Source organism: Mizuhopecten yessoensis, unplaced genomic scaffold (assembly GCF_002113885.1).
Source record: "Mizuhopecten yessoensis strain PY_sf001 unplaced genomic scaffold, ASM211388v2 scaffold9207, whole genome shotgun sequence".
In the NCBI taxonomy this organism is placed as follows: domain Eukaryota; kingdom Metazoa; phylum Mollusca; class Bivalvia; order Pectinida; family Pectinidae; genus Mizuhopecten; species Mizuhopecten yessoensis.
The window spans coordinates 108,393-127,632 of record NW_018407932.1 but is presented as its reverse complement, the minus strand read 5'-3'; the positions used below and the strand labels follow the sequence as shown (position 1 = coordinate 127,632).

Genomic DNA, 19,240 nt, shown 5'->3' with positions numbered 1-19,240 from the left:
CTATCGAGAAATTTCTAGAACAGTATCTGGAGTTAGGACAACTCTAACATATGAAAACCATTATCAGAAGAGCCTGGTATGTTTATACTGAGGAATATAAAAATATCAGTCATTGAATTGAAGTTGTCTTTATTCACATGTAATTGTATCGCACCCATACAAAGTGCAGATTTTATTTTAGAAATCAAGAATACCGTATAATAGAAATTGATGAAAAGAGTGATATTGCTATGACAACTCGATCAACATACCTGTAATATACACATGTCATGCATCCAAATGTATTGTTGAAATATATAGCATCGATAAAATTGATAGCGGAATAAAAATAATGCCATTGAAGAACCACTTGGTTAACAAATTTCCAAACATTTTTTATTTATTTTTTTATTAAAATTTGATTTTATTGTTTATGTCACTCTTTCACAATATAAACAGCATTTTCTGGTTACGTTATTACCGATATTGCATTCCAGCATCACGTATGATTGTGCTACCACCAGACGTATATACATAATATATTTCAGCGTAATAATACCACAGGATATGATGGCGAAATCTAATTTCATTGCTTTCGTTTGTCATGTCAATCAAGAGTAGTCATGTGGAACAAGTCTGCTCAATTCAATGACACATTTATTAGAATCCTTGATTGAAATCAATACATTTTTATTTAAACAAATATGCACGGGTTGGGATTTGAAAATAAGCACCCTTAAATGATACAACAAAAATGCTCATTTACATACGTAAAATAAAAATACAAATTTTGAATGAAGATAATTAATGAGCTCGTGCAATGTCTGAGTCTCCCACTGACCATCTGCGGCACCAAACCATTACCTTCCGACCATTTCAACACCCTAGTAAGTTTTACAATTCGTAACATTCAATAACATGGTATCGTTGACAGAACAGTACAAATCGCAAATTGATGAATAGTATTATATGTAAAAGTACAAACAATTCTATTATTCTGGCCACATCACATCACCAAATGAAACACTCACGTTGGAAAGCGTCAACATTTGACCAAACGAAACCATCAAATTAAAACGTGTAACCACTACACCAACTTTTAACAATCACATTGAAAAGTTTGCCCACTACACCAAATATAACTATCAAAATGGAAAGTTTGACCATTACATCAAATATAACTACCACATAATATAAGGTGTGACCATTACACCAAATATAACCATCACATCGCTAAGTATGACCACTACACCATATATAACCTTCACATTACACAATTACAGAAATAATAACACCAGGGCCCGGTTGTTCAAAACTATCGTTAAGCTAACGATGTCGTGAAACTTAACAAGTCGTTAACCGCTAATTGTGCGTTAGTTAACGCCCTGCGTTAAATCCTTTTTGGCCCTAGTTTTATCGATTTTAAGTCGAATCATGCTTTAGTTGTCACTTTGCCATGTTTTTTTTTCTATAACCATATATGAAATTGCTTAGTTGGATGGGATTAACATTAAAAAAAAACCTAGCAGGATTGACCACAGGGTATGGCTTCGTTCTCNCTGCCACCAGACCAGAATCAAATTTAATGTAAAACAAGTGAAACGGGTTAAAACGTTGACGCTTGGACAGTGTTAGACTGGCTAACATCCCTCTTTATGAAGATTTTCTCAGCTGCAATTTACTACTAGCTTATCTCCCCCTAGTTTAGAACTTAGAATCAGGCATCCAAGTGATCAAATAAAAAATAGTTAAACTTTTTTCTTCATAATTCAATATTCTAGAGACGTCAATCACTCTGACATTCTCATGTTTCAGTACACAAAGTTAGTAAATATACACATGTTGTAATTTTATTACTGCACTTGTTTAAACAATTTGACTTTTTGAATAAATGACATTATAATAATAACAGTAATTTACAAGTAGAATGTACACACATATTGAGACATATAAGCTAGGAGTTTATGTCAACTTTCTGGTTGCGGACGGATTTTGACATATATAACACATGATGCTAATAAAAATTAAAGCGTACAATGGTACACGTTACAAGACCGTCGGCACGCCACATATACACGGGACATATGTATCTATTATCATATAATTGAATTGGTCTATTAGTAATCAGAATATTTCATTAAAACAATCATGCGCGTCAATTTTTATTGCATACGAAGTTGTTGTTATGTCAGACGGTGACGAGAACCGGGCGGAACAAACTCCCACGCACCGATGATTCGTGCCTAGCGTTCACGATGATTCCCAATCCACGCAATGACATAATCTTTCTCTGACGTCATAATTCCGTTTAGATTTGCGATTCCGTTAGGACGATTAAACGTCAGCTCTTGCGTATTTATTGTCTGACTCTCTATGCCTCATGTTCCCTTCGCCAACACAATCGACTGTTAGACCGAAACATTGGCTTTCGTTGGCAATGACCGGAAAGATACATCCTTTCTCTAATGGAGTACTGCTAGGTAACTCCATCCGGATAAGTATGATAAAAACGTCATCGTCCAACCCAACACGTCGAGTCCGTGCCTATCATATGACTCGCGTTACCCTGGCCGGCAAAATCGACTGTCATATCTGATTGGACAATGGCATAGCCTTTCTCTGACGTCATCATTCCGTGCAGATTTGTAATTTCGTCAAAATGATTAACCGTCAACTCACGTATTAATTGTGTGTCAGACCATGAAACATAGGACTATGTGGCTCTCATACGACTCATATCCCCACGTGGTCTTCACAGAAACCCCTCTGAATCTAGACAGGGCCACTACCACGCAATGACTTCGTGCCGCGATTGTTCCGACGTCGTGTACATATTAAGACCATCCCTTCTGACGTCATGATCCCCTAACAGAGATAACTAATGAATAAAAAAAATATTCTTCGAATAAAACATATTTATTTTCATTTAACTTAATTGATTTTTTTGGACATGATGTGCAAAATATTTCATTAAAAATGAACAGGTCAATTTTATTGATTGCGAACCCGAAGAGTCGGAGCTATTGATAAGACACATATGCCAGCATTGTTGGTTGGTGGCGGAGAATCAAACTACTACAACGCTACATCACGATAACGATCAGATTGCACACCACGGGATGCCTGTTGAGCAGGTTCATATCACACATGTACGTATTGGGTTGCTACAGCCGGGACAGCGTATAAGTAATATCTCGACTTAGTGTTCGAGTTGATTTAACATCCTAAAAGATCCTAAAACCAACCTCTAATCATTTGAAAGATCGCTGTTTCAGTGTCTGCAATGAACAGAGTTATTGATGGACTTCCCGATCAGCTCAAACTGTATGTTCGCACAGGTAGACCAACATCTTTACATGAGGCATTGTCACAAGCGAAAATGGGGGAAGCTTACAAGTTGAGGTACTCGCCATATCCCTTTGCTACACCCCGGTTCAATCAGTACCAGCACAGACTCCACCCGTTACACAACCCCAACATACAGCACCACCCATGGTCCATGCTGCCATGATTCAACAGGAAACCAATAATGCTTGTAAAAATCTGGAGAAAAGAATGGGGGTGTTTGAGTCCAAACTCTCTGTTGTTTTCCCAGTCATCTCAGCAGTCATATCAAGGCAGTTCTAACAGGCGGACATGTTACAAGTGTAAGGGACAGGTCCATATCAAAGCTAACTGCAAATGGAATGGTAAAAGATCCAGTAACCCGGATGTGCAGTGTCAAATATGCGACCAATTCGGACATGCAGCATCAGTGTGTTTGGGAAACTAAAAGATCCCAGGCGACTACAGGCGTCATCGTCTGGGGAGAGATTTTGTAACTCTGAGCGTTATGCTTGTAACCAAGTGTTGGCAGACCAGAATAATGCAAACATTTCTTCGGACACTGATTTACAAGATGGTGAAATTGATTCAGATGATAATCAAGACAATTTTTCACATTTTTTGTTCATGTCTCTTTATATTGGTTCCATGAGAGTGTCAGCATTGTTAGATTCAGGAAGTTCAATTAACTTGATCTTTAGATATTTGTTTGAAAAAATACACGATCATTGTAAAGGGGTAATGAACAGGTCAGCACATGAAACTATGAGATTAGCCAACAATCAGGTTGTTAGTGTTAAAGGTCAAGCAGAGGTCAAGGTTAATATACATAACCAGGGTAAATGTACAATTACAGTGTATATTATTGACCAGGTATCGCACCCGCTTATTTTAGGTACAGATTATTTGAAATCAACCAACATTATTTTAGATTTTTCTGAAAAATGTGTGAAATCATCACAGTTTAATGTGAAATGTAAAGAAACAGCTGAAATATTGCCCAATAGCGAGGTGATTCTATGGGGCAAGACGCCTGAGGTACTAGGTTATGGCACCCAAGGTGTGTGTTCTATAGGTTCTCATGTGTCAAAAGCAGGCCTGTTGGTTGCCGAGGCTGTAGTTACTGTTACTTTAAACCATATGGTTCCAGTGAAGCTACTTAACCCTTCGAGTTCTGTTGTTACTGTGTATAGGGGTAACAATTTAGCTAGGTTAGCATTACTTGATAGTACGCATGGTGTTTTAGTATGTGGTGAACCACAACAAACATTACATGATGATAAAATGTGTGCTAATGTACAAGTACATCAAAGTACTGAAAGTACTGAAAGTGTTGACAACAATGTACAAAATGATTTTTATTAGGAGTTTATTGACAATTTTAATTTGTGTAATGACAATTTAAACAATGAACAGAATCAAAGTTTACAAGACTGTTTGGATAAACACAAAGATTTGTTTGTAACCAAATGTAATCCGGATTTAGGATTTACCAATGTAGTTCAGCATACCATACACTTAAAACCAGACGCGAAAACTTCTCACCAGAGAGCACATCGTTTATCCCCAGAGAAACGCGAGGTTTTGAGGCACAGGAACTGAACAGACAAGGTATCATATCACCTGTAAGTGATAGTGAGGCTTTGCTAATCACAAGTCCGGTAGTGTTAGTTTCCAAAACAAATAGGCAAACAACTAAGGGACACTACTCGTCAATGACTAAGGAAGAAGCCTTGCGGTCAAATCGTTTCTGTTGCGATTTTCGTTTTCTAAATTCACAGATGAAGGAATTTCGCTAAACAATTCCTGATTTACAAGAATTAACAGAATCATTCACCGAACGCGTACCAAACTTTTTCAGCTCAATTAATTTGTCGTCTAGGTTTTTTCAAATGGGAATCTCACCAGAATCAACCAAATACACTGCGTTTAATACATGTTTTGGAACGTACAAGTTCCTGAGACTTCCAATGGGATTACGAACATCCCCAAATTCATTTCAACATTTGATGGACAAAGTGTTAAGTGGTCTCACATTTCGGGCAGCACTATGTTACCTGGATGATGTTGTTATTACTTCCGAGACTTTTGAACAACATCTGGCTGACTTGGAGGAAGAATTAAGTCGGTTTCGTAAAGCCGGACTTAAGTTAGGTCCAAGGAAATGCCGTTTTGCCTAGCATGAAATTGTGTTTTTGGGTCATTTGATTTCGTCGCCTGGTGTGTCACCACCTCCTGATCGTGCTGCTGCCATAGAATCTTACCCACCACCAACCGATGTGAAATCACTTCGTCGTTTCTTGGGAATGGTAGGTTGGTTCCGCAAATTCATTCCCAACTTCAGTACCATAGCCTCACCACTCCATCATCTTCTCAAAAGAGATGTGAGGTTCACATGGTCATATCAACATCAGTCAGCATTTGAAGAGTTGAAGAGTAAGAAATGGATGTATATGCTGCTCCAACAGATGTGGACGTTAAGAATGATACTCATTCAGACTGTACAGAGGTTGATAACAATGTAAAAGCATGGTTTGACAAAACTACAGAGGTTGACTCAACTACTGAACCGGACCAAATTACTCCACAGACCAGTGAGAGTTCCATTTCTGACGCGGGTAGTGTGTCAACGGAAAATGTACAAAAAGTGCTTGATTTGGCATCTAGGCTCCATATGACGGAACAAGAAATCGGAGAATTCCAGCATTTGGATCCAAAGTTAAAGCCACTGATTGTATATTTACAGGAAGGTACACTTCCGTCATCTCAGAAATTATCTCGCCAGATATTGTTGGAGTCTAGTGAATATATTAAAGTGAACAATGTCTTGCTTCATTCACGAATACCGAAGTCGCGGCGTGCTAAACAGCTTCAAGCGTATCAACTGGTCGTTCCAGAGGTGTTACAAAAGACTAATCTATACCACGACTAGTCACTTGCTTGTCACGGAGGTATCCAAGATACCTTGGATAAGGTGAAGGAACATTATTTCTTCAAGCAAATGCACACTATCATTCCAAACTATGTGCGGTCAGGTGAGGAATGTCAGCGACGAAAACTCGCACAACGTCGGACTAACAACAGCATTTCGGCTTTTCCTTCTCCTCATGCCCCATTTCAAGTGTGGGAAGCTGATCTGTTTAGACCCTTGCCGATTAGTAACAAAGGCAATTCTTACATTTTTTCTGTATTGGTTATGTATAGCAAGTTTCTGGTAGAAAAGACGCACTATCAGTAGCTACAGCTTTATACAACATGTTTACACTGTATGGTGTATGTGAGTCTCTCATAACGGAGAATGGGACAGAGTTTACTGAGCAAGTGACACAGATGGTTTGTAAGCTTTTGGGCTTACATCAGGATTTCACCCCACCTTACGCACATCACTGTCTGGGCGCTTGCGAGAGGACACATGCCTCGTTAGCCGAGCGCATTTCGACATTGATCCATAGGGACAATCGTACGTGGGATGAATATGTAGCAGGTACTCTCTGTGCTATGAACTCTTCAGCGAATGCGAGCATTGGTTACTCTCCTTTTGAAATAGTATTTGGCACCAGAACTCGGTTTCCATTGGCACCTTCACGGATTGAANTATTTGGCACCAGACCTCGGTTTCCATTGGCACCTTCACGGATTGAACTTGCTACAGTGCCCGACGACATTACGACTTATTTGGAACACTTTTTGGGACGTTTGGACAACATCCGTGAAACTATGAGGGAAAAAGTTGATAAATCAAAGACATCCATGTTGGATCGTATAAACAAAGGGGTAAAACAGTTGCGTCTTCAGCCAGGAGATTATGTATATCGTCTCCGCGAACCTTCTGGTCCTGAAAAGAAATTACAGGACAAATATGACAGTCCTTTTGTTGTTCACAGACTGTGTTCAGCTCATACAGTGAAACTTCGTCAGCCACATTCTGAAACGGAACTGGATACTCTCGTACATGTTGATAGACTTAATATGGCCTTTGTCCGAGAACCGCACCCTCTTCCTTACTTTCTTGGCAAAGTAGTCACTAGTGAACAGAAACCTCATGTGGCAACACAGACTTCAGATATTGGGCCTGGTGCATTGGTGTCAAACAGCACATCTCCATCATTACCAGAAGTCTCATCTGAGGACAGTCTTCAGCTATCCGAGGCAGCAACTTTGCAACATGAACATCGACGCAAACTGCCAGAGTTGCCTCCCTTGGCAAGACCTCGTAGGAATGCACCCAAACCTCAAAGATATAGCAGTGATGACAATACGGTGAATTTCTCCCCGGAAAGCTCGAGCAGCACAGACGTCTATTACAAAGTCAAAAAAGTGATAGGACAGAGGAAAAAGGATGGAAAGACTGAATATTTAGTCCATTTTGCTGGGGAGCCTACACAAAACGCTATGTGGTTACCCTTTTCTGATTTAAATGTGAAGGTTCAAAGGGTTGTGAAACAAAATCCACCACCTACTTTGCATTGATGATTCATTGGTTTTTGTTGAATATCCAGACACACTGTGGTGAAATTCCAGGTGTTGTCAAATATATAGACTTTTCATATTGATTTACTTGTTGAAATATTCTATTGTGAGTAATTATCACTACAGGGTTATCAAATGTGATGTGTTCTGTTTCTAATGGTTGCAGTAATAATATAATTATATACATAATTTTTTTCTTTCAACTTGACCTCTATTTAAGAAAGAAAAAAGAGTTAGCAGTTGTTTGTACAGGTAGATATGAGTAGGTCTAATAGGTTTTTTTTGGAATTGAATGATTTATTTTTACTGTAATGAAACTTTATTCTTGTATTCTGGATATACTAGCTTGAGAATGGAATAACTTTGTGTATTCTGAGAATGAGATTTGTAACTTTGAATGTTGTTTCATATTGTTCTGAGCAATTTCTATTATATTGTTGTATTTTTGTTTATAACTTTGGTATGCTAAATATAATAAATCAGATATCATTGGTAAATGATTGCATTTTTGGCATATTTGATATTTTTGTTTTTTGATAGTAATTTTTTCACTTTAATAATTTGCAATTTGATAGTTTGACAATATGAAATATTCTTGTGCAAACTATTCCTTTAAAAGGAATTGGCCCAGAATTTGTCATTGATGTCTCCAGGCTGTATAGAGAATGTATGATTTCATGCTGTATGCATACAAATCCAGTTATTTTGTAATATGAATTTGGTTGTTTGAGAAGTATGAATGGTAATACATGTAGTAATCAATGGCTCATGATCTTGTACCACATTAGTAATGAATAAGATACTTAGTACTTGATAAACCATGGGTTATATTGAGGAGTATTGCTTGCTCAATTAGGCTAACATATAAGCTCAATTAATACATTCATAACATTGTATAACAAAGTTTCTTTCCTATTCTATCATGAATTGTGAAATTTTAAGCTCTTGAGACCAAATTTAAGGATCTTTATACAATTTCATAGGATTGTCTCCCTTGTCTCTCAATGATCAGTTTGGTTTGCTACTAGTCATTTTATACTTTAATTGTATTGTATGACGATAGAAGTCTTTATTTGACTAGTTCGATGTGTTGATTTTCCAATTAATCCGTTCTTCATATTACTCCTTAAAATTTTGATTGCAAGATTTTGTTTTGTGGGCGGATGTTATGTATATGCTATACATAATGTGCACACTAGATACTGTGTAAGTGGAAGTAACTCCAAAGTATGTGTTGTGTGTGTTTATTGTAACTCTTCTTGAGAGGAGGCAAATTTGAAAGAGGAGAAAATGATTAAAAGAAGGAGCACATGTTAGAGTCCAGTTGTTATTTTCTACGTAAAACCGGAACACGTGTATGTTTTTTAAATGAATAGAACAGACATCTTCCATTGATTGTCATTGTTGTATAAAATGGGATTCCGACTCTGTTCATTCAATGTTCTTATGTTAGATTTTCTATTTCAATGGACTTGTTATTCCTCCAAATAAACAAAAAAGAATCTCCTGAAACACAGCACTGCAGGTCTTAACGACCTTTTTGGATTAGACATTACTGCGTTTAGTGAAAATCAAACTAAATTACAATGGTACTCCCGAGATTGTTTTGTTTGTTGTTTATCGTCCTACAAACAGCCAGGGTCATATAAGGACGGGTACCTAGGCAGACACCGCCTGAAACAGAAAGTAGATAGAAAAAGAAAGAAGACATGACAGATAGGAAACGAAATACCGAAAAGGTAACACAGCGTGTGAAATAATACTATATGCCTCCTCGTGTTGATTTCGGTGAAATTAAAACATTTAATAATAAATAATATATTAACAGTATTTTCTTGACCTTCTCGTTTACTTATTGTAAGCGCTGCTGAGAAAAGTTCCACAAAGAATTGGTGACCACATCCCCTTAATTGTAACGTCACAGTTATCTCTTCTAAATACAGTTATTTCTAGTCACGATTTACTAACGATCCATCTTGATTAATGATAATATGACAATAAAGGACTTATTTCTGATGAATATGCAAATGTATGAATACACTGAGTTACAAGGGATGTTAACCGCGTCTTCGTCCATGTAAATATCGCTTTCTCCTGTTAGTTCGTTAAATCACCTCAATAAAAGTCCATAGTTGATATCTAGATCTTTAAAAACAACATGTCAACCGTTTCCTGCATGATGGAATGACTGCCCTCTGTCTCCTGACTATATTCTAACTTTCCATCTNGAATTGGTGACCACATCCCCTTAATTGTAACGTCACAGTTATCTCTTCTAAATACAGTTCTTTCTAGTCACGATTTACTAACGATCCATCTTGATTAATGATAATATGACGATAAAGGACTTATTTCTGATGAATATGCAAATGTATGAATACACTGAGTTACAAGGGATGTTAACCGCGTCTTCGTCCCTGTAAATATCGCTTTCTCCTGTTAGTTCGTTAAATCACCTCAATAAAAGTCCATAGTTGATATCTAGATCTTTAAAAACAACATGTCAACCGTTTCCTGCATGATGGAATGACTGCCCTCTGTCTCCTGACTATATTCTAACTTTCCATCTTGTGTAATGGTTAAAAAACATGACAATTTAAAATATTTAAGTATTTAATATAACAATTAAGGAGTTTTATTTCTTTAGAAACGGCAGGTCAATAATTTGTTATTGAAATGACCGCTCTCTGCCAATTGTCCTTTTGGCAATTTCCTAACGTTTCATTTTGTGTTATGGTAAAATAAAAGATTATTTAGAATCTGACATGTAACAAACAAGAACTTTTGTTTCGGTTGATATGTGGAGGGTTATATAAATAGTTCATACATCCACATATTTGCCTCAACAAATAATCGAGTTCTAATTAAAAATATTAGAACTTACGTTGTATAACCAGACGAACACTACAGTGCTCTGAACAATGTTCTAACTAGTGGGTCTACCTATAAACTTTAATGTTAAACTGCATACTTAGTCTAACAATTTCATGCAACACTAAATGACATGAATTAATCATGACAGACACGCTTCATTTAACACACCATTACATAACTGTTATAAATTATTCAGATGCAGAGTTTCAATAAATGGACAAGGTGATTGCAGTTGTTTTAATCATTTGCGGATAGACCGTTACCGGAGTCGACTTCAAGCAGCAAGCAGTGATGGACGCAGCAATAGGTTGTTTTCTCTGGTGGATGTTGCTCCTAACTAAATGTCATTGTAAGTATTGATGTTATTTTATAGGCATGTTTCATGTTATAATCTTTTCTTTAAACAAGGTTTTAGGAAATTAACCTCCATAACGGAAAGAGGTTCCGGCAGGTGCTAACAGGACACGAGTGTCAATATTCCAGGTGATGCTAGCTCAGCATACCAGCTAAACATTGTAGACCGACTAGTGTTAAAACATTCCTTTAACATTCAATAAGTTGTAGAATCCGACTGATGTTATCAATATAAACATTTATCACATAATGTACTGTGTTTATCCAGTGAATATACCCATGTCATATTTGTTTGCGTATTAACCCATGTAATATAACCTATCAGCCCTGTGATTAGTTGTACGTTTCAATTGTTTCAATTGTGACGTCACGACTAGGACAAATATATGACGTCACGAATTTTTCATTTTAGCTCGCCAAAGGCTCGCTAAATTGTAAAATCTTAGACAAGTTTCATCAATCTCATATGAAATGGAAACTCATGTAAGCTCATATATCTTATTTTATAAAAGTAACTTAGTTAGTTTGAACTTATTGTGTTCAAACACCTTTTTCAAGCGTTGCTAACAAGTAAGTTGTTTATCTTCTTTGTTCACGCCAAATTAAGTTACACTTAGGATAAGCATGCAGATACTATATTGCGCGGTTGAAATCTTGATTTTTGTAAAAAATAGTTTTAAGTTATCGTTTACGAATAAAATGCGCTGCGCGCGAATCTTTTATTCGTTCTTGGCCCATCTTGCATGAAAACCTTCTCCTTAACTGCTGAAAAATGGATTCAAACTGAATTTCGAATTGGGTATCCCTGAACATTCAATGTAACGTGTTAAATTTCTAGTAATAAATAGTGAGGCTTCTGATATGTATCGGTAAGCGGTTATCATTTTCATATTTGATCAGATATTATAATTTATTTAATTTACAACATTTGATACAGCGCCCTATCTATCTAACGTAAGTCACTCTAAAGCGCTTTACAGTACATAGATATACAATTAATACAATTAGCGTATGCTGCATTCATCAATACAATTTTGAGGAATTCGCAGGGGCTGCCTTATAAGGCGCTAGCTACTAGTCCTATGCCACCTGAATAATATCTCCCCATGTGTGTATGCCTGAGTGTGTATAATATGTATTAAAATAACATCACCGACCAACATACATTCACTATAATGTTATAACTATTTACATATCTCGCGTGTTTATTCCTGATTTATTCTGTAATTCTTCAGCCGCCAATCTCGATGAATATACTCCAATTATCTCGATAATTATTTTTTTTGACATTTAAACATGGTATTTAAACTACCTTTGCTCTTCTGATACAAACAAGAAAAATCAGCATTTCTTTTTAAATCGTTTCTCATTAGTTTAGAAAAAAAATGAAGAAATAATCAGCGCCACATATTACAGCAGATGAACTTCATTTTTTGTATTTTTTCTTTTGCATTTTGTTTCGGTATTTCCTTATCTGTGACCTCACGTTAACCCGTTATCAAAATTACGTGAACGGATGCTGTATATGTACATGTAAATTATGCTACCGTGTAAAAGTTGAAACATTCAGGATGAGGGAAGCTTAACATGGATTTATGGACATCATTGTGTCTACATTGCTGTGGATACACTATTGCCAAATCATTTCAGCTGATGTGTTGATTCCGTCGTCATATCACCTTAGCTGTTGTATTGACCCCTTCCTCACAACAACTTACATTGTGTATGACAATCATTGACATATTATCTGAACTGTGTGGATACCTTCCTTAAATCATCTTTGTTGTTGTCTGGGCTCGTCCTGATTGCGTCATAGCTGTGCGGACACAGTCTTCATATCAGCTGTTGTGTGGAGAGCATCGTCATATCAGCTGTTGTGTGGAGAGCATCGCCATATCAGCTGTTGTGCGATTACAGTCTTCATATCAGCTGTTGTGTGGAGAGCATCGTCATATCAGCTGTTGTGTGGAGAGCATCGTCATATCAGCGTACATTTTATTTGGCTTGAGCATCGTCATATAATCTTAATTGTTGTGTGGACTAATGTAATTTTAGATGCAGTAAGCGGATAGGGAGTTCTCAGCCCGAGTGTAAGGGTTTGGCTGTCCAGCGCAAGGTCTCAGCCCGAGTGTAAGGGTTTGGCTGTCCAGCGCAAGGTCTCAGCCAAACTCTTTACCGATGGTCGAGATATCCTTGTCCACAGGCCATACTAAAGTTTTTCTTTTTCTCCGCTACCCGAAATAAACATGCTAGTGTCAATACTCTACACGTGTTCATATGCTTGTATTCCATGACAGTCACGCATGAAGGACATTATGTTAATTGCATAGGGCTGGTGAACTTTGAACATGAAAACCAGGAATCCGTTTAAAGCACAAAGTGAATACTACTTTTATTTGATATCCAGCAAACTAATGTGGAAGCTTATTGTGAAAAATGAATTTCTTTGCAAAGAAAGTGAACAGTGAACACCGCGTCTGAGTCTGAATTGTTATTGATGCAGATTTAGGAATATTCATACAGAACTTTCACCTTCCATTCTGTGGCATGCATCAAAATTATCTCCAAACTTAGCCGAGATCTGTAAACGAGTTTCTAAATTATGGATTACCCCACCTGAACTTCATTGTGCTAAATATATTTTGCTTGTCTCTGACGCTGTCGCCCATTGTATCTTAGATTGCAACAGTGTTGAATTAGCTTCGCTTAGAGATGTCTTTTATACAAATATATATAACGTCTGTCCTGTACATGTTTATGTGTATTTAGATCAAGCTGAAAGGGAACAACATATTTCCACTATACTTGGCTGTCCTTCCAACGATATCGCTCTCGCCCTGGGAGAGGATCATGTAATGTTTTCCTTTATCCGAGACTGTCTGATTTTTGCGGAGAGAGCTCTAACATTTCAGTAGATCTATTATCCTTATATTGTCTGTAAACCTGTTTTATGAAATTTGAATCGCTTTATAACATGATTGTACATGGAAACCCTTATGTTAATTCACCGTAAGGTTCACGTATGAATATATATAAATATTGCAATGCAATGCAGTTTATAACCATTATCATTATACTCCATCATATATTTGTGAAGCTGTTGTCGAGAAAGCAAAGTCATATTTTGCGTTGTCATATTTCCTTAACCGTTGTGTGATACCGTTCTCAATTCACTCTATATATTATGTAGAGAGCATCGTCATATTACCGATGCTATTGTTTGGGCACTGTTGTCATATTACTTCAGCTGTTGTATTGACAATATCTTCACATTATCTAAGTTGTTGTAAATACACCGTCCTCTGGCGTCATATGGTTTCTCCGGAGCGCCAACACAAAGCATCAAACAGCGTCCTACTTTAACTGTTACTCAACCAACCAACCATTAGATATATTTGCATTTGGACATCAATTAAAATGTTTGTTTGTTTTACCCTGGTATTTGTCGCCTCATTTGAATTCAAATTTTAAACATTGTCCACGCGTTCAACAACGAAAGTAATTTCGCATCTAACATGCTGCATTTTACATTAATCAACTACTGAAAATTATTGACATCAAAACTAGTTTTAAGTGAACAATCGACATCCTTTTGCTTATTTTTTTTTACATTTGTGATATGTGTAGTTTTTTCATAACTGTTAATGGCGAATAATAATTCATTCGCAAATCTACCCTTGCGAGTATCTTTAGTTAACATATTCCTTGTCTTGTGAAAAGATTCTTGTTATACAACCAATAAGTGTTTCGATGTTACGTATTGATGACTAGTACGGTATTTACCTTCATTAGAAACACCCTGCCTGTCTGATACATTCATTTCGCACGGAAATTTACGCTCGATCTATGCAATGTTAAACTTAACGGTCGGCCAACAGACGATGACCAAGAAAAAAGCTGATTCAATGTGATGTATGGTATATATAAGTCAGATCTATGAAAATTTCATTAGGTCTATCGGAAATCAATATCACATTTGTATATCGTTTTGATGAGTGAGTTATTAGAATGACAATGGTTACCAAAGTATGAAAACCAACGACCATGCCTTCAAAATGGTTTTTGGTAATTATGAAATGATCAACATTGGTGCCATAATTATGAAACGGAAAAAAATTACGAAGATGTCAACGGCCTGACAGTGCAAATGAAAAAGCTGTTAATTGAGAATTAAAAAAAGTTTTCCCCATCTCTTCTGACTATCGTTTCTAAGCAAGTGCCGACATTTTTGTTTGTCCTTGCTTGGTAACGTGTATGGATCTTTTTACAATGCATAAGGGAAGTAATTAAATTAAAGGTCCAATTTACCAACCCGCTACTCTATGAAAAATCTAGGGTGAAAAAAAGAGAGAGAAAAAGAAAAAGAAAACAAAAATGTATATGTATATATTTACATTTCCACTGCAAATTCCTCTATAAGCATTACCATAAACAATACGTCCATCAGGCTATGAACGCAATTGGATCAGCGTCATTTTTAAGTTTCTCCTCCCTCCTCGAATAACATGGCATAACCCTTAGAAGCAAACATTTAGGTGACGTTAGACTGTTACAGGAATCTCGTTTGCACTGACAACAGAGACTTTTCAATATTAAATATCAAAGGAAATATATGTATTTAGGTCAATAATAACTATGTAAAAGCATCATGTAAATATAAGGATTCAACGGTTTTTTTTCAATATCCAAGCCGGTATAATCGCAAATCTGTTACATACATTTTTATCATGAAGCTCCCTTATGTTACATGGTAAAATACATATATTTTTACCATGTTCTCCTTCATATTCGATATTCCGACAAAATACAAGCACATATGTCCATTATTTCTTGAAAAGTAACGTTAGTAATCAAGGAATGTGTCGGTATACAAGCATAATATGCATAGTTCGTTGTACGATTATTGACTTATACAGACAACTGTCATGAATTGTTTGGTTTTCTGTATCGCATCTCTATTCGTATTATTATTTGTAATCGTAAAGATTATCTCTGACCTTGATTTAACTGGATGATACTCCATATCGTCTCTGCAGATATGGAATTATTGTAAACAAGATTGATAATTTCTTATATATCTCTGGTAATACTAAAATAACTGTTTTTATGATAACTCTTCATTTTTCCTACAGGTGAGGACGTGGAACTCTCCACATTAGGGTCTCAATACACCCTACTTACCAAGTATGGTTACGTATTTACCCCCTCTCCACAGGCAAACTTCATTACCTTCCAGGTAAAAGCCTGCGAGGGAGCACACATTGGCCTATTCCAGTCGGAAGACGATCTGATGAATGGGTACATAGTCGTCATAGGAGCATACATAAACACGAGGGCAATGATACACAATCGGCGTGGTATTAGTTTAGTGAGCCATACAGAAGATGGTGTAATTAGTTGTGATGAGTACCGATACTTTTGGATTTCGTGGAGAAATGACGGGGAGGTAGTACTTGGTCGTGGTGAGGTGGTGTTTCAGGATGTCCTTCTGACTCTGAGGGATGACGAATATCTTTACCAGGTACGCTTTGTTGGAATCACTACAGGATCGGGTCCTTCAGGAAAGTGGAAGCTTCCAAGACTACGTAAGTTTATACTCTGATCAGGTTGCAGGTTTTTGTGTTGCGAAAGGAGCCCCAGAAGCTGGCGCCTTTTCTTTCTTTCTGTCAAGAGAGTTTCAGATTTGCAATAATTTCGCAAACATATGCAAAACATTCTATATAGATATATAAAGATATCTATTAATGATACGTAAATGGGGGAGGACCAGACACAGAAATAAAACAATATAAACTTATTGCACAACTACTTATATGATTATCACAATAACAACGCTCTATTGGAAAGATTAATATTTTCATATTAAAACTTTCAAGCCGTTTAATAATCCCATGGTGTCCTTTAATATGTGATATATTATAATTATCAATCTACATTGTATATTTAAATAAATGTACATCTACATAATTACAAGTAAATGGTACACTAAATATTAAAACATCAGATGATCGGGTATACAATATTGCAATTAAGACATTTTTTGTCCTGATATCGTATTACACTACCTATGCTACATGGACTCTGTAAAGCCGGCTTCAGATCTACACAAATACATCAATATACCCCACGTACAAACACGCATACATTACACATGAGGACAACTACAATTCGTTCAAAGTCCATAAATATATGGATACCTGAAATAGTAGTTAGGTCATACAGATGACTACAAAGAAGTGTTTAATTATGTATGTACAACTTAAACAAACTGTCACGGCTGATGTCTTACACTGTATGGAAGACGAGAGATTAGTCCTTGCCTTATGCAGGTAAATCTCAATTTGTGACAGTAAAACCAACGATAACATACACGGGGTATTACCAGGTCTCCCCCTAGGATTAGCTGACATCCTAAAATCTACCCACCACCAAACAGTTAATAGTACATTTACGTCATGTAGCCTGTCCTTGAAAATAGACCTATCATTAATCGAGCAATCTGTTGGATTTGAATGATACAGTTGACATACATGTTTTACCTCATTCTAATCAATTGGTCTTTATTAAGTGTTAATGAAATGGGTATCTTGCAAACCTACACTATTATTTTTCTAGTGTTTACATCATGCATGCTTTGACCTTAATCTAGAATAACATGAATGTCTTGGTATACACAGTTTCCATTTGACTTGTCAAAACAAACTAACAAACCTCTTTCTTACAATTGTCTAATTCCAATAAAGCATTAAAATTATTTTGATTGTGCTAATATAACGTTTGAACAGGGTCCGGTTATAGCACCTGAATTGTATTCATATGTGTTTATATCTTTATATCAATGGTCTTTTTATCTTTTGGAAGTAGTCTCATTTGGTAATATATAGTATGTAAAATGACGAATATTTACTAGTTTTTATTGTATATTTCTAGCTTTTAGCATAGACATATGAAATATTGATGCCCTGTTCTTATTTTGAAATCGTCAACAAAGTGTTTATTATTGAAAATCTACGTATGATTACAGTACACTCTACTATTTTAGGTGCTCAGCGGTGGCAAGTGTTACCGATGTTCAAGAACATTGTCATGACTTCAGGGATTGAATGGACTGTTGAAGCAAATAATCCGGGAGCGTGTGCCATTAAATGTCGCCAACATCCTCTGTGTGTGTCCTTCATCTTCAATGCTGAAAGACAATATTGTCAAGGTCACAATCAGCACTTCAAAAACGTCGCTGAAGGGCAAGGGCACGGGGAAATGGGAAGTCATTATTTCACCAGGGCCTAAACATGAACAAACACAGGTCCAGGTCTATATCATTACTTCAATACCGGACCTCACTGAAGAACAGGGTTATGCACATAAGGCAATCCTTATTTCTAAAAAGGTTGCGATATTACATCAACATGCGAACGTCAGTTCAAAAACGACAATGTCGTCATTAAGGACGTGGTCGCGGTAAGACGACTCATTCTTAGAATTACTATCTTCTATCAAACGAAAACCGACCAGTTTTATTTTTTTCTCTCTTTGGTAATCAGTATATTTTATGCAATCGTTTTGCAACTTTCATATAAAATAAACATTTTTGCGGCACTGCAAAGAAAGAATTTCAATCAAACGTTTTAAGATGGTGAGCAGTGTATTCCTTTTTATGAAAAGATTGATATACGGAAATTGAGTTTAAGGAGCATACCAGAGAGATTATAGACACATTTGATTGAAAGATTTATTATCTGGAAACGGAGAATGAGTTACTGAGACAGACAATAGGAAACATAGAGATGAAGATTGAGGAGTTGGATTATGTTCAGAAAAACATCATATCCAAGCATAATGACCTTGAACAGCACAGACGTAAACACCCTATACGGATAGCTGGAATGAGTGATCCCTCAGAAAAGGAGTCGGTGGAGGAATGTGTTGGGCAGGTGGTTAAATTCGTAACTGAAAAGTTGACAGTTCCTCTACACAGTGAAGACATTGACATTGCCCATAGACTAGGGAGATTCTCCAAGGACAAACCATGGAATGTCATGGTGAAACTGACCCATAGGCGGAAGAAACAGGAAATCATGAAGGAAAGGAGGAAGCTGAAATTTTTCCGGTAGTACTATTTCTTAGGATCTCACAAGACTCAATCAGCAAAGACTTAGGGAAGCGTTCAGACTGAAATGTGTGAAAAAACTTATTCAGTATTGACGTTTAACTATATTTGATTTTGCGGAATGGCAAAAAA

General features: G+C 36.6%; 1 protein-coding gene across 1 annotated transcript; it reads left to right on the top strand.

The window, feature by feature from the left end:
* The first annotated feature begins 10,910 nt into the window (after positions 1-10,910).
* On the top strand, positions 10,911-18,413 carry LOC110457535 (C3 and PZP-like alpha-2-macroglobulin domain-containing protein 8). The gene is made up of 3 exons (XM_021508859.1): positions 10,911-10,996; positions 16,134-16,586; positions 18,044-18,413. Exons 1-3 carry the CDS (start codon positions 10,939-10,941, stop codon positions 18,286-18,288), a joined length of 756 nt encoding a protein of 251 aa, XP_021364534.1. The 5' UTR covers positions 10,911-10,938; the 3' UTR covers positions 18,289-18,413.
* Positions 18,414-19,240: the final 827 nt, after the last annotated feature.